The sequence below is a fragment of the Crotalus tigris genome, unplaced genomic scaffold (genome assembly GCF_016545835.1).
Source record: "Crotalus tigris isolate CLP2741 ecotype Arizona unplaced genomic scaffold, ASM1654583v1 scf7180000017887.1893490, whole genome shotgun sequence".
NCBI lineage: Eukaryota > Metazoa > Chordata > Lepidosauria > Squamata > Viperidae > Crotalus > Crotalus tigris.
In genome coordinates, this window is record NW_024096704.1 from 1,403,256 (window position 1) to 1,417,046 (window position 13,791).

The 13,791-nt window shown below is 41.1% G+C and overlaps 1 protein-coding gene across 1 annotated transcript in view; it reads left to right on the forward strand.

Annotated features, from left to right (window-relative positions):
- The window catches only part of HADH (hydroxyacyl-CoA dehydrogenase), a 36,385-nt gene extending 22,594 nt beyond the window's left edge, over positions 1–13,791 (forward strand). The window contains exons 5-8 of the mRNA XM_039344020.1: positions 921–1,010; positions 3,524–3,596; positions 8,721–8,837; positions 12,796–13,791. Of these exons, the coding sequence (XP_039199954.1) occupies positions 921–1,010; positions 3,524–3,596; positions 8,721–8,837; positions 12,796–12,914 (399 nt within the window). The 3' untranslated portion in view covers positions 12,915–13,791. The remainder of the gene's footprint in view (positions 1–920; positions 1,011–3,523; positions 3,597–8,720; positions 8,838–12,795) is intronic.

Consider the following 13,791-nt stretch of genomic DNA (forward strand, 5'->3'; position numbering starts at 1 on the left):
ACTTGGAGTAGCCCTTGGTAGTCTGATTCCCCTTGCACATATTTCAAAGAGAAGCAATCCATTTCTGTATTAACAGGAGCTTTCGAAGAAATGTGAAGTGGGGAACAATATTGCCTACTTCTATTCATAGCTCTCTCTATAATGGTTTACTTATTTGTTTTTTTAAATATGTACTGCTTATCATTGAAATCATTTTCATGTGACATACAGTATAAAAAGAATAAGTTTTGCCTAATATGTTCTTATGATTTGTTATATACTGTATCTTTATTGGTTTTTTTACTATATTTAATTTTTTTAAAAAAAATGGTCTCACACAAAAATAATAGCAATAGCACTTAAACTTATATACCGCTTCACAGTGCTTTACAGCCCTCTCTAAGCAATTTACAGAGTCCACAGTCAACATATTGCCCCCAACAATCTGGGTCCTCATTTTACCAACCATGGAAGGATGGAAGGAGGAATCAACCTTGAGCCAGTCAGAATCGAATTTCTGGCAGTGAACAGATTTAGCTTGCAATACTGCATTCTCACCACTGTGCCACCATGGGTTTGTTGGCTAAAACCAACAAAGATATTTAGTAGATGATAGTAGCACACTAGGCATCAATATGGGTTATTGAATGCCAAGATAATTTTAAAAAAGAAACAAAAAGTCAGCATATTTTTGAACTGAAGCAAAATCTACACCATTTTAACATACTTCATTTCTGATGGAAATTGGTTCAGAGAATGGACAGCAGAATTGAAATAGTTTGGAGAAGTGGTGAAAAAGAAGTTCCTTGTCATTAAACCATTTGAGATTTTAAGAAATAAAGTCTGATTTGGTTAACCTCTCTCCTGCATCATGGTATTATATGAAATTGATTTTTAGATTGATGAGAGTCCCTACACTTTGATAATGTCTTTGCCGCTAGGTTATCAAGACGCCGATGACGAGCCAGAAGACTTTTGAGTCCCTCATGGATTTCAGCAGAGCAGTCGGGAAAAATCCAATATCTTGCAAGGCAAGTTTATCTCAAAATTAAGAATAATGGTGCAGTAGGGTCACACCTGGCCACCCTGCGGAATTTTTTCACCTCTGTCTCAGTTTGAAAGCACATTTTTTTGCTAAGCCACCAACAACATAAGAAAGAGGGATATAACATAGTTATAGAATATTTTAAGAAGACACTGGTTTCAATCCAACATGAACCTGGCCTTGTTTCCTCTTTTTCCCATATATAGTAATGGCAGGTTGATAGTCAATTATATATGCAACAAAAAGAGTAAGTAACAACATTTATTTATATAGGCAGTCCTATGTAAATGGGGACAGGAGTGTCCATCTTTAAGCAAAGTGGTTATTAGGCAGAACATCATATGACTATATCACTTAGCAGTGGCAGTTTTGGTAGTCCCAATTATGGTTGTTAGTCAAGGACCACACTATTGTTAAGTGAGGATATAAGGACCCACCTCGGCTAATCACCCAAGAAAGCAGAACTCTTGAAACAGGCATTGTCTCAAAAGGAAACTTTTCTTAAGGTTTAGTGACAATAGGGAAGTCAAGTCGAGATCTGGAGAAAATCCCACTTGGTGTAATTAAATCAGCAATATTCCTCCTCCCACCAAAGTCATAGTGTCCGTTTGAATGAGCGGGTAACTGGTACAGTTGGTGTGCATCTCAAGGTCTTCTCCAGCTTTCGATTCTCTATAACCATCTCCCTGATAAGAGAGACACATTCCTTTCTCAAGCGGATAGAGGTGGAAGAAAGAAAGCAGAAAGTGAAAGTTATCCCAAGTGAAAGCAAATATCCCCCTTCCCCCCAGCTAAAGCAAAGAATATATAGATGGAGAGGAGACAATAAGGATTTGGGGACCTGACAGAGGACCTCCTGCTTCTCCTGACCTACCACCCACTCCTGCCCATTTCCTGCTGTTTCAGTTCTGACCGCATCTATCTCCCCCTGCACTCCACCTCCACTGCCTATCATTACTACCCTCTGCTCTCCACAGCTGACTTTCTTAGTCTTCCTCCTCCTACTGCTTTGGAGGTGTGCCCAGCCTTTTCAGGAGTCCAGAGATGGGGTGGGAGATGACAGGGGTAGGCAGTCAGAGTGTAGGACTGCCAAAAGGACAGACATGGGAGAGAGAGATAAGTGGATGAGGAGAGCTAAAGTACATACTATACCTGTAAATGAGGTCGGACTGTCAAGCACCCAAATTTTGATCAGCAGAGGGTGCTGCAACAACTGTAACCAAGAACTGTCAATAATTACCGTGTTTTCCCAAAATTAAATGCTGCTGCCATGAGGCCTGGCGGATCATCTCCCCTTCTGAGCCACATGCCATTATACCGGTTCCCTACTGCCGCTCGGCTTGTTCCGCGGCCTCATGGCTGCGCCATTGGCGAGAGCAATGCGACTCAGCCAAAAGCAACCGCAGAACCAGTGGGGCAGGTTCCCCCCTTACCTGCCCATTCTCTTCTCTCTTAGAGAAGAGAAGTTTGCAGCTCTTCCTACAGAGCCACCAAAGCGGCAGGTGAAGCGCTGGAGGCTCGGGGAGGGACAGTGGGCAGAGCATTGGCAAGAGCAACGCGGCTTGGCTGAAAGCGGCCACGGAACAAGTGGGGCAGGTAAGGAAAGAAATCCTCACTCCCCCCAGGAATTGCCTTTCTTTGCTTACCTGACTTCCAGCCCCGTGCTGTTTCTCCTTTGTGAACCGCTGCCACCACATGCAGGGAAATGAAGGTTTTTTTTTGGGGGGGGGGGAAGTTCAATTCCAACTTCGCATCCCCGACCTCAACATCCTGCCCACCACCACCCAGCATGGCCGCCCCGGGGCTGCAGGGACTGGCCTGGCACAGGAAGGGCATGCGCCCCACCCTCCCACCACTGCGCAGGATAAGGTTGCCACCCCCACCCCATCAAGATGCCTCACCTCCCCCAAGCAGTTTTTTACTAGCCTGCGTTTCAGCTGCATTCCGTTTTTCCGTTTGCTTCTCTGCCTTCACCGCTTTTTTGTGTAGACTTTCTAACTTCTTGAGATCTCATGAGACGTTAGAAATTCTGATTGAACTTTTATTTTTTGTCCCACAAACACGCGGTGAAGGCTGAGAAGCGAACAGAGAAACGGAATGCAGCTGAAAGGCAGGTTAGTAAAAAAACACTTGGGGGAGGCGAGGGCATCTAAACGGGGGCGGGTGTGGCAATCTTACCCTGCACAGCTTCGGCAGGTATCTGCACAGGCCCTACCCCACCCCCATGCGCTCGTGGCCTACTGGTGCCCGAACCGGCAAAAAGTAAGCCCTCCCCGAAAGTAAAATACCATGCTTACTTCAGAGCCCAAAAGAAAGTAAGACAGGGGAAACACGGTACCATTCATTCAGCAAGAGCTTGGCAAAAATAACACAACTTTGAATATCATTGAATGAAGGATCTTAAAATGGGGACTGTCAGTAATACTTATATTGTAATAATGATGTATTTTACCATCAACCCTGTTGTGTGTGTGTGTGTGTGTGTGTTTTTTTACATAGGACACTCCTGGCTTTGTTGTGAATCGACTTCTTGTGCCTTACCTGATGGAAGCAGTTCGGCTTTTTGAAAGGGGTAATGTAGAAAATACTCAATCTGTATGTACATCTCCACCAGTATTTGGGACTACAGTCCCCAGTTTGCCTGTTTGCTTGTTTTTTTAATCTGATAGCTAACTTAGGTTCTAGTGCAGGGGTAGGCAACCTTGGCTCTTTTATGACTCGTGGACTTCAACTCCCAGAATTCCTGAGCCAGCATGGCTAGCTACGGAACTCTGGGAGTTGAAGTCCACGAGTCATAAAAGAGCCAAGGTTGCCTACCTCTGTTCTAGTGAAATTAAAGAGTTCAGTTGAGCAGGCTTTTCTTGTGCCTGCTGCCTCTTTTCACTTCCTTCTCTTCCATGTCCAGTTATGACTTTACGTCAGTCATTCTCTTTCTCAGCCCAACCCTCCTCGCTGAGTTGTTCTGGTGGGGAAAAGTGGAGGAAGAAGATGTGCCTCTAGTTATTTGTCAAAGTAATAAAGGTGGGATACAAATATCTAAATAAAAAAGGTCCTTTCCTAAGAATAAAAAAGGCCAGATCAAGTGACATTTGGCCATTTCCCAAGATTTCAGACTTTGTAAGATTATTTTAAGGATTTTTGGGGTATCTTGGACAACATGAGGTACCCCTCCACTTAGATACTGATCCAGTACAAAATAATAATAATAATTAATAATCTTCTGGAGGAGATAGTAATAGTTTTTGGATATAAGAGGACCACAAACTATTCTATCCCGTGATAAGTTGGTACTCTCCATATTGTCATGTTTTTCACCCACAGTAGTCCAAACTGAGGAGGTCTTTGCAAAGCCCTTCCTCTGGGAAGAATCCTAGAGTGAAGCTACCTTATTTAGGAGTCTTCCACTGTTTTCACACAAACAGACCCTTCAGAGAGCTCTCTAGTTCATGTAACATGAACTGTATTGTTTCTAGTGTAACTGAACGAAACATAACATGCTCCTCTATTTCCAAACAAAAGTTACTTAGTATGGCAGTGGACCAAAATATGCATGTTCCAGGCAGAGGTGTATTATTGGAGAAGAACTGGGAAAAGCCTAGGCTGGCAACAGAAGACCAGCCCCCTCCATCTTTCCATCTCTTTACTTTTCCTATCTTTCTGTAGCTATCATTGTCAAAACCCTTGTCTTCAAGGGCATCATAACCAACCCATCCACTTCCCTGATCTTCCCAGCACTTCCGTTCCCTGCCTCCCTTGAGCTATCTCTGCCATCCTGCCCCTGCCAGAATCTTTCTTGAGGGGAGGCACTGGGAAGGTTCTGAATAGGGGAGGCAGCCAGTTGGAGGTGTTGCCACATTTGAAGCAAAGACATTGACACAAATCTGGAACAATCAAAATGTTTCTGGTTTTGTTTCTGCCGAGCAGCAGCACACACAGAATTGCTTGGCAAAATAACATTTTTCCATTTCATGCACATCCCCAAATTTCTGTTTAAATGACAATGAGTGCAAAAAATTCATTTCATATCCTTCCAGCCAATTGTATTATATAGGATAATGTGTGTCCTGTATCTTCTGTTTTTTTGGTTTTTTTTTTAAAAATAAAAGCCTTCTCCATCTCCCATTTCCAAAAGTATCTTGTGACATTAGGGAAATAAATTACATTCTGGTGCTTATCGCTGGAATTGGAAGTGTAATTAGCATTTTAATGTCACTAGAAAAATCCATGTTGAAATTATAGGTGCAATCTGAATGAAGTTTTTTCTCAAAGCTATTTTTTTAAAAAAAAAAGTATATAAAATTTGAACTCAAAAGAACCTGAATCAGCTATGTCTGAACAGCTCAAAACTGTTATTGGCCTATCACTATGCTAGTAAAGCTACCTCTGTAATAGTAAAGAAAGAAACCCTGATTTTTATTTTGGAAACACTAAGTGTCCCTAAATTACACTTAAGTTCCTTTTACTTGTTCGGTCCTTTTAGAATTTTTGAAGTGTTTGCCAAATAATGTGGACTAGAAACTACTATATAAAAATCAACACTGCAACTGATTATTAACAAAGTTAATATTAAGATTAATAACAACACTTAAACTTAAAAACAATTAACAGACTAACAGAATAATTAATTAAAGTTAATGACAATAAGGTTAATATTCTAGAAGTATTACATGTGTTTAATGTGCAGTACAGGTAGTCCTCGGCATACAACAGTTCATTTAGTAACTGTTCCAAGTTACGACGGCAGTGAAAAACGTGACTTTTTTTTCACACAACCCTTGCAGCATGCCCATAGTCACGTGATCAGAATTTTAACGCTTGGCAACTGACTCATATTTATGATGATTGCAGTGTTATAAATGTCACTGGGGTCATGTGATCAGCTTTTGCGACCTGACAAGCAAAGTCAATGGGGAGGCCAGATTCACTTAACAACGATGTTACTAATTTAACAGCTGCAGAGATTCACTTAACAACCGTGACAAGAAAGGTTGCAAAATGGGGGAAAACAAATGTTTTGCTTAGCAAATGAAATGGGCGCAATTGTGATCATAAGTCGAGAACTACCTGTACGTCAGGTTGTGATATTTCTGAGCAGGGCTATGAAATAACCAGGGCTTTTGCTAATTAGTGGGTGTAATACTCTCTGTGAAGGGCCATAGATCTTTCCCCTTCTTTAAAGATAAAATCTTGTAAAACCATCAAACCTTGTGAGATTTCATCTTGCAAGAGATTGACCTGAACGTGCTGAACCCAGTGAGATTGTGAGCATACAAACAAAAGGATGGCTGGAGTTTCTAACCCCTGGAATAACTTAATTGATATCAAATAAACCAGAATAGAACAAAGGTCGTAGTTATTTTAATCTGGCTCCCCATGACTTGATTCCAAAATTACTACAAAACTGCCTTGAGGAATGTCTTTTGGGAAAAATGGGAGGATTCCTAAGTATAGATGAATTTTTACTCAACTTACTGCAATTTTAATGCCCTCCAGATGTTTGGCCATCAATGACCAGCAGGGCAATGAGTGGATTATGTGGAATTACATGAGCTGAAGTCCACACACCTGGAGAGCAGCCCGGATGGGGGAGATGTGTGCTGTTTGTTGCCATGTTGATGGAAATACGGGATAATAAGGATAATTATTGTCCTTTTCTTTCAAACCTTAGAGCCAGTTAACTCTTAAAGTAAGCCGTGTGTTCTTCAAAGCAAGGATGGCTGCTATATAAAGAGCTAAAGAGAACTTTCCTCTCTGTAACTCTTCAGGATTAAGCTCCCTTTTATGACTGTCTGCTATTAAGAATATTATTTCAAACATTTTGTTTGGAAGGCAGCCTTTCCTCTCTTTGCAGATGAAAGACTTCCATTATCAAGATCCTGTAAATATATTTTAGATATTAAATGCTTCCTTTGTAGATCTTATAAGTGTTTTCAGCTTGTGAAGCAAGATTATCTGTATTTCTTGCTTATCCATCAATAAATATTGCTAATAACTCCTCAAAGGCAGCATAAGAAATTAGTAATTTTTTTTAAAGCAGAGGATAATATTGTATAAAAAACATTTTCTCTAAAATATTGCCATATAAAATACTTCAACAAAATGATGTATTCCAAATTTAATCAACTAACTGGTGGGTTTATTTTCTGATTTGAAACTTTTTAATTTATTGAGCTTCATGTAATGGTATTCCTTGCATCCAGCTATTGTTTAGACTTTAAATACTTTGTAAGAGGGAATTGAAACACATATATTCAAATGATTGCTATAAGAAACAGAATAGCATCTAATTAAAATAAACTTGTTTTTTTTTTAAAAAAAACAAGTTTTATTAATTTTCCATTTTTACAAAGCTTCAGGTATTTAAGGAAGCAACATGGTGGTTGCATAATACATAGTCTAATAACACGCTTATCCATACATATATCAGTTTACATCATCAAAAATTTCCTCTCTGTTTTCCTTAGTTTTTATACCAAATTCACATTAATAAATTGCTAGTTATAACTCAATCATTTAAAACATTTATAAACAACTTTTAAATTATATGTCTCCAAGTCCTGTTTTTGACTTTTGTCTGGTTTCAATTACAATATTCCAGTTGGCTTAGTGTCCAATAATATTTAAGTTTCGGATAACCCACGGTTCCCTTAGTTTATGCAAAATAATATCATGTCTAAAATATACTTATTATTTATTCCAGTTTATTTCACAGTCATATTCTAATTCTCATTCTAATATTGCTTACTCATAAAATAACTTTTATTCTCTAAGTCCATCTTCCATTTGTAATTTAAAACAATTATTTGAATAACTAATTTATTTCCTTTATAAATATAAATCCTAAATGTTAAATCAAATAACATCTTTTTAAAAAATAAAGTTTTAATTGTCAGACTACACTGGCAATGTTTTATGGTTTAATGTGGTTTTCTTCTGCCCCCTCCAAATGTGGAATAGATAAAAGCTCTCACAGGCTGTTTTCCAAAATTTCACTTTGCTGAGAACATTTTCTTCACTGAGTTAGAAAACTTGTGGGCCACGTGCTGCTAACATTTGGTAAAATATGAGAAGGTTAACATTAAAAAAGAACAAAAATGCTTATGATAAAGTAAATACAGTTAATATATCTCCATTATTCACAGGACAAAGCCCCAAGCTGTTGGACCTGGAAAAAATATGTATTATTTGGTTTTGTAGATCAGCCATGTAGTTGTCATTGGATGATTTAGTGTATGTAGTGAACTCCAGACTAGAAGTGTGTTTCTGTGTAATTCTCACTTTTTTGGTGACTGTTACGCTTGCCCTTGGAATGCATGAGACTTATTCCTTAGAGACACTGCTAGGTAGCTAGGTAAATATACTCAAAAAGAAGCCATTTTGAAGTATGGATATTTGAAAGCTTCTCCATTGGGTGCTTCTCTGGACCACAGTTTTGGGAATTTAGTGATATAATCGTGCAATGCCTTAGTCAACACTGACTTCTGGAAAACTGCTGATTTACTAGAATTTTGATGCTGTCTACAATAAGGAGCACCAGGTTTATAGGTTGTGTTGTGTTATGTAATGCTATAAATTTGATTCTTGTTCACCAACCAGAGTCACTGTTACAGCTATATAAATTTGATTGGTAATAAAATAAATGAATGAAAGAAGAGAGATAGAACTCTGCCAATTCAAATGTCAATCTTTTGTCTAGGAGATGCATCAAAGGAAGATATTGATGTTGCCATGAAACTTGGGGCAAGTTATCCTATGGGCCCATTTGAACTCTTAGACTATGTTGGCTTAGATACCAGTAAATTCATTATGGATGGTATGTATATCATAAGTTCTGTTTGAAAACCTAAAAACAGTCATGCGGGGAAAAATGTTTTGATGGCGATGTTTCACACAGTGCCCTAATGCAGGGATTTTCAACCACTAGTGGTACATTGGCACCTGTCAGGTGGTACGCGGCCCTGCCCAGCCCAGCCAAGTGTAGCGGGGGAGGGAATGAGCCAAAGCAGCACAGCGCCGGACTTGTCGTGAGAGAGCCCTCAGGAGCTGCAGGGCTGCTGGGGCAAGACAAAGGCCCCAGGATCGGCACTTCTGGCACACCTGGAAGAGAAAGGAGGAGGAGGAGGGTGGTAGAGACAGGAGAGGCTATAAAAGGAGGCAGTTTGGGCAGGAGAGGGAGAGAAGAAAAGACTCCAGAGAAAGAGGCAGAAGAGAAAAGGCTTTTTTCAGAGAAGCAGAGAGAGAGAGAGGGAGGGAGGATTTTGAAGGAATGTGTGTGAGAATGGGGAGGATATTGGAGGGACATGTGTGAGAATGGGAGATGCCAGGTGAACCACGTTTTGCAGGACGAAGTGGGCGGATCTATGCTGGCAGGCCCATCAGGATCAGGACAGCTCCGAAGGAGGTAGCTGCGGGGGGGGGAGGGAGGAGGAGCAGGAGGCTTTCCAGCAGGTGCTGCCAGGCCTGCAAATGTGGCGCTGCCCCTCCGTTTTTCAACCCCAAAATTCCGCAGTGAAGTTGGGCAGCCTCTGAGCGCCCCTGACAAGCTGCAAATCTTCTGTAGTCTTGGCTGCTGCCCCCTTCCTTGGTCGGGAATGCTGGGTGAGCACTGCTTTGCAGGACAAAGCGGACAGAGGTACTTGCAAGTCCTGCCCAGCTATGTCGAGGAGCAGCAATGGCATCTGTGCCCTGGGGCCAAGGAGAAGGAGCTGGAGGGTGCGATAGCTGGGCTGCCTTCTGGCCCGCTGGATTCAGGGTTTTCCTTTGGGGGTGTATGGCCTGACTCTGGCCGAATTGCAAATCCTTCTCTAAGCAGGGATTGGGAGGCTGAAGGCCTCTATCTTTGTGGCCATGCAGTTCTAAAATCGATGGGTTGCTGCTGGGGAGGAGAATCAAAATAGGGCAAAACAAGCATAGTCCACCATGGTTTATTGATTGCAAAGTTTTCCTTGGATTTTCCTATCCCTTCCTGGGCTATTAAAATCACCTTGGCAAGGTCTGTACTGAACACCTGGCTGCAAACTACTCAACCGGATTTTATCCCAGCCCCTTGTGCAGTCCCAGGCCACATTCTGGAGGTAAGAGGATGTAGTAACAGGAGAGAGCTGCAAAATTGATTCGTTATTTATTCTTCTCTTTAGCAGCAATAACTACGTTCTTTGACGACTTTGCTAGCAACCTGCAGGCTGTGAACTTTCCCCCTTGGGGAAAGAATTCAGAAGTGCTAGATTTATTTTTCCTGCTAATTACAGTATACCTTGTTGGTTTTTAAAGGAGCTTATGAGAAAAAGATGTGTCTGAAAATTAAAGGATGTATGGACTGAGTTGTGAGACAGGAAAGGGAAGTACATGGACTTATGCACTTCCAGTTGCTGACAGGTGTGCCACTAATATTCTGACTTGACACCTGCATGCTCTCAGGGCCCAAAGATTATCTTCATTCTTCATAGGGCGTATTGTGGATTAACTACATTTTTCTAGGTTCTGATTTTAAAGTGAGTATCCTGAGCTACAGAGGCCTTTGATCTCCTTAAATACATAATAATAAAATAACGAGAACTAAAGGCTCAAAGGGAAGGCAGATTAGAAAGAACAAGAACTTTTGGGGATCTTCCATTCCCTTCCTGTTAAGAGCTCCTTAATACGTAAGGTTTGCTCTTCCTAACATCAATAAAGGTGGTTTTTCCAGAAAATATGTGAAGAGCTGTAATTAGTGATTTAACTATGTTTTCTTTTTGGCTATGTTTTAATTTATATATAATGTATGTTTAATTGAGGAGGGCTTGGAGAGGTAGAAGTGGCCAATATGGAGGCTGCACTTTGCCCTCCAGAGCTCTGTCTCCCCTGCAGATCTCTGGAGAGGAGGAGGGGGTGGCAGGGAAACTGTGTGAGGGAAGGCTGCCCCAACAAGCCAGCATCCTTACCACGCATGATTGGAAATGGGAATTCGCTTTCGAGAAGGGCCGGCCTCCTTTGTGCAGGACCCGGAAGTGCTGCTCCCCTGTTGCCTCCTCTTGCTCTCCAGAGATCTGTCAAGACAGAAGTTGGACTAGGACAGTGGTTCTCAACCTTTTTAATGCCGCGACCCCCAACCGGTTGTAAGTCGAGGACTACTCAACTGGTCGTAAGCCGAGGACTACTCAACTGGTGCAGCACCGTTTGCAGAATGGGACTTTTGGCGGGTTCAGCAGGGCAGAGACAGCCTGGACAATTCTTATTAGCTTTTGAAATAGAATTAGACTCTATTCAAGAGAGTCTATTCTATTGGCTTTCAAAAGCCAATAGAATAAAAGGGAGTAGCACAGCTAAGGAAAAGGGGGGAAAAAATGGCGGACTGCGTTGTTTGGCGACCCCCGTGAAATGGTCGTTCAACCCCAAATGGGGTCTTGACCCACAGGTTGAGAACCACTGGACTAGGAGGAAACTGCTTCCTGCTTTGCCAGGAGGGGGCACCGGACAGGGAAACACCAACGATGTCTGGGATTGTGAAAAGAACATCTCTTTAGGGTGCTATACACACGCACAGAGAGACATTCCAAGCTTGGAGACTTGTATCCAAAACTGAGCTAGCAAATTGCTTGGGCTTGAGGAGAAGGCCCTCTCCTTACTCTGTGGATAAAAGTTCCCAAACCTGGAATGTGATGTGTGTGTGCATGCGCATGTGCTTGGCTGCTAGCAGTTTGGGGAGGTGAGGTGTTTGTGGGGTACTGAGTTGTCCCCACATCGAGTTAGCCGGTGCGACTTGTTCTGTTCCGATACAGCTGTCTTGAGTCAGCTGTGTCCAGTGAGTGGCGTCGAGCAGGCCACACCCACCTGCTAGGCGACTGGATATTGCCATATCCTAAAATCTCTGAAAAGGTTGAAAAACCCTGCCCTAATGCAACAAGTGTGATCAGTTTGTCTATGCTCACTATTCTGACATTGTTTCTATAATGGTGGAACCAACAGTAAGGGGCAGGCAGGATTGACTGGTCAAAACAATAGAACCTAAAAACATGAAAGCCCCTATGAGTTTTTTCCACTTCTTGTATTTTTAAGAGTATTATGAATAATCTGAGATTTGATATATGTAAAATTCCCAGAAAAATTGAGGAAAAATTAATGATCCAATTCCTACCCTAAAAATCGCTCTCTTTATCATTTTGACTTCCCAATTTGTCTCTACAGGATTAAGTTTTATCCTAGCCAACAACTTGAAAATAGTCTTATTTAAAAGGGTTGCAAGATTTGAATTGAAATTCTCTTGTTTCTCCGAATACAAATATGGGAGCCAGCTTTATTGCTACATTAAAAAATGTAATTAGTTGTGAATGAAGAAAACTATAAATATCTGTGATACATTATCAGATTAAGGCAGTGGTGACGAACCTATGGCACGGGTGCCAGAGGTGGCACTCAGAGCCCTCTCTGTGGGCACGCGCGCCGTTGCCGCAGTCCTAGGCCTTCAGCTGGGTTTTATAAAACCTTTCCGCTTTAGGCCTCCGCCACCATGTGCAAAAAAAAAAAAAAAAAGGTTCAATCAGTCAATTTCAACTTCTCACGGGAAAGAAAAAAGATCTTGCAAAGTTGGAATTGATTGATTGAACTTTTTAGTTCCACCCAGTCTGCCGTTACCACTGCAGCCACACCCACCCAATTGGCCACACCCACCCAGCACTTGACAATCCATAAGTGGGTTTTGGGTTTCAGTTTGAGCACTCAGTCTCTAAAAGGTTCGCCATCACTGGATTAAGGTATTAACTTAATGCCTGAATTTTTTGCCTCTCCCCAATTAGGGTGGCATGCATTGGAACCGGACAATCCTCTCTTTGCTCCAAGCCAACTTCTAAATCAGTTGGTAGAGGAGAAGAAACTTGGAAGGAAGACTGGCGAAGGATTTTACAAATACAAATGAACTTTCCAACGTGCCATGTTTTTCTGACACGTGTAAGGAAAGCTGCTGAGTATTTCCATACAGTATTTGTAATACTGCTTAATCAGGGCCATAAGAACTAGTCAGTGCTGTATCTTGATTATAAAGGCTGAGCAATTTATTTCCACAATGTGGTCTTATATTTTTAAGTCACTGGGATTTATTGGGAGCTTTACACATTGAAGTGCCTTTTTTGAAACTACCACGGATCCAAATACACCTCAGGTTTGTAATCCTCCATCCAGCTAGTAGAAATTTTAATATGAATAAAATACTTCAAATATATAGTTGCTTTGATTTCCCCCCCAGTAGATGGCAGTGTGAAAGCAGAGTATGAATTAACATTTTCCATTTCAGCCAATAGCACTTTATTATACTCATTTAGATTAGGATACAGCTAGATTCAGCATATATACCATATATTCTCCCCCTCCTTTTATGCCTTTGCATATCAATAAATTTGCATGTCTGTGTCTTCCTACCTTAAAATGTAGGAAGTGTTGTGATATTGAAAATCAATATGATGCAGTGGTTAAGTCATTGAGCTAGCAACAGGAAATACCAAGTTGTATCTATCTGTAGCGATGGAAAATCGCTCACAGGGTTTTGGGATGAGTAGAAAGGAAAGATGGAAAGCTATTTTTGCCACTTGAACTTATGGAGAAAAATTCAGGTTATAAATCTAATTAATAATGTTCTGTAATAGGACAGAACAATAGCATTGCCCTTAATGATTGAGAACCTGCCTTCAGTTCCTTGTTCTGATGTGCTCATCAGAATCCTTGGAGTGTCTTAATGAGGATTTAAATTAGGAAAATCTTGACTTAAATAAAAAATAAGACATGATGCTAAATACTAA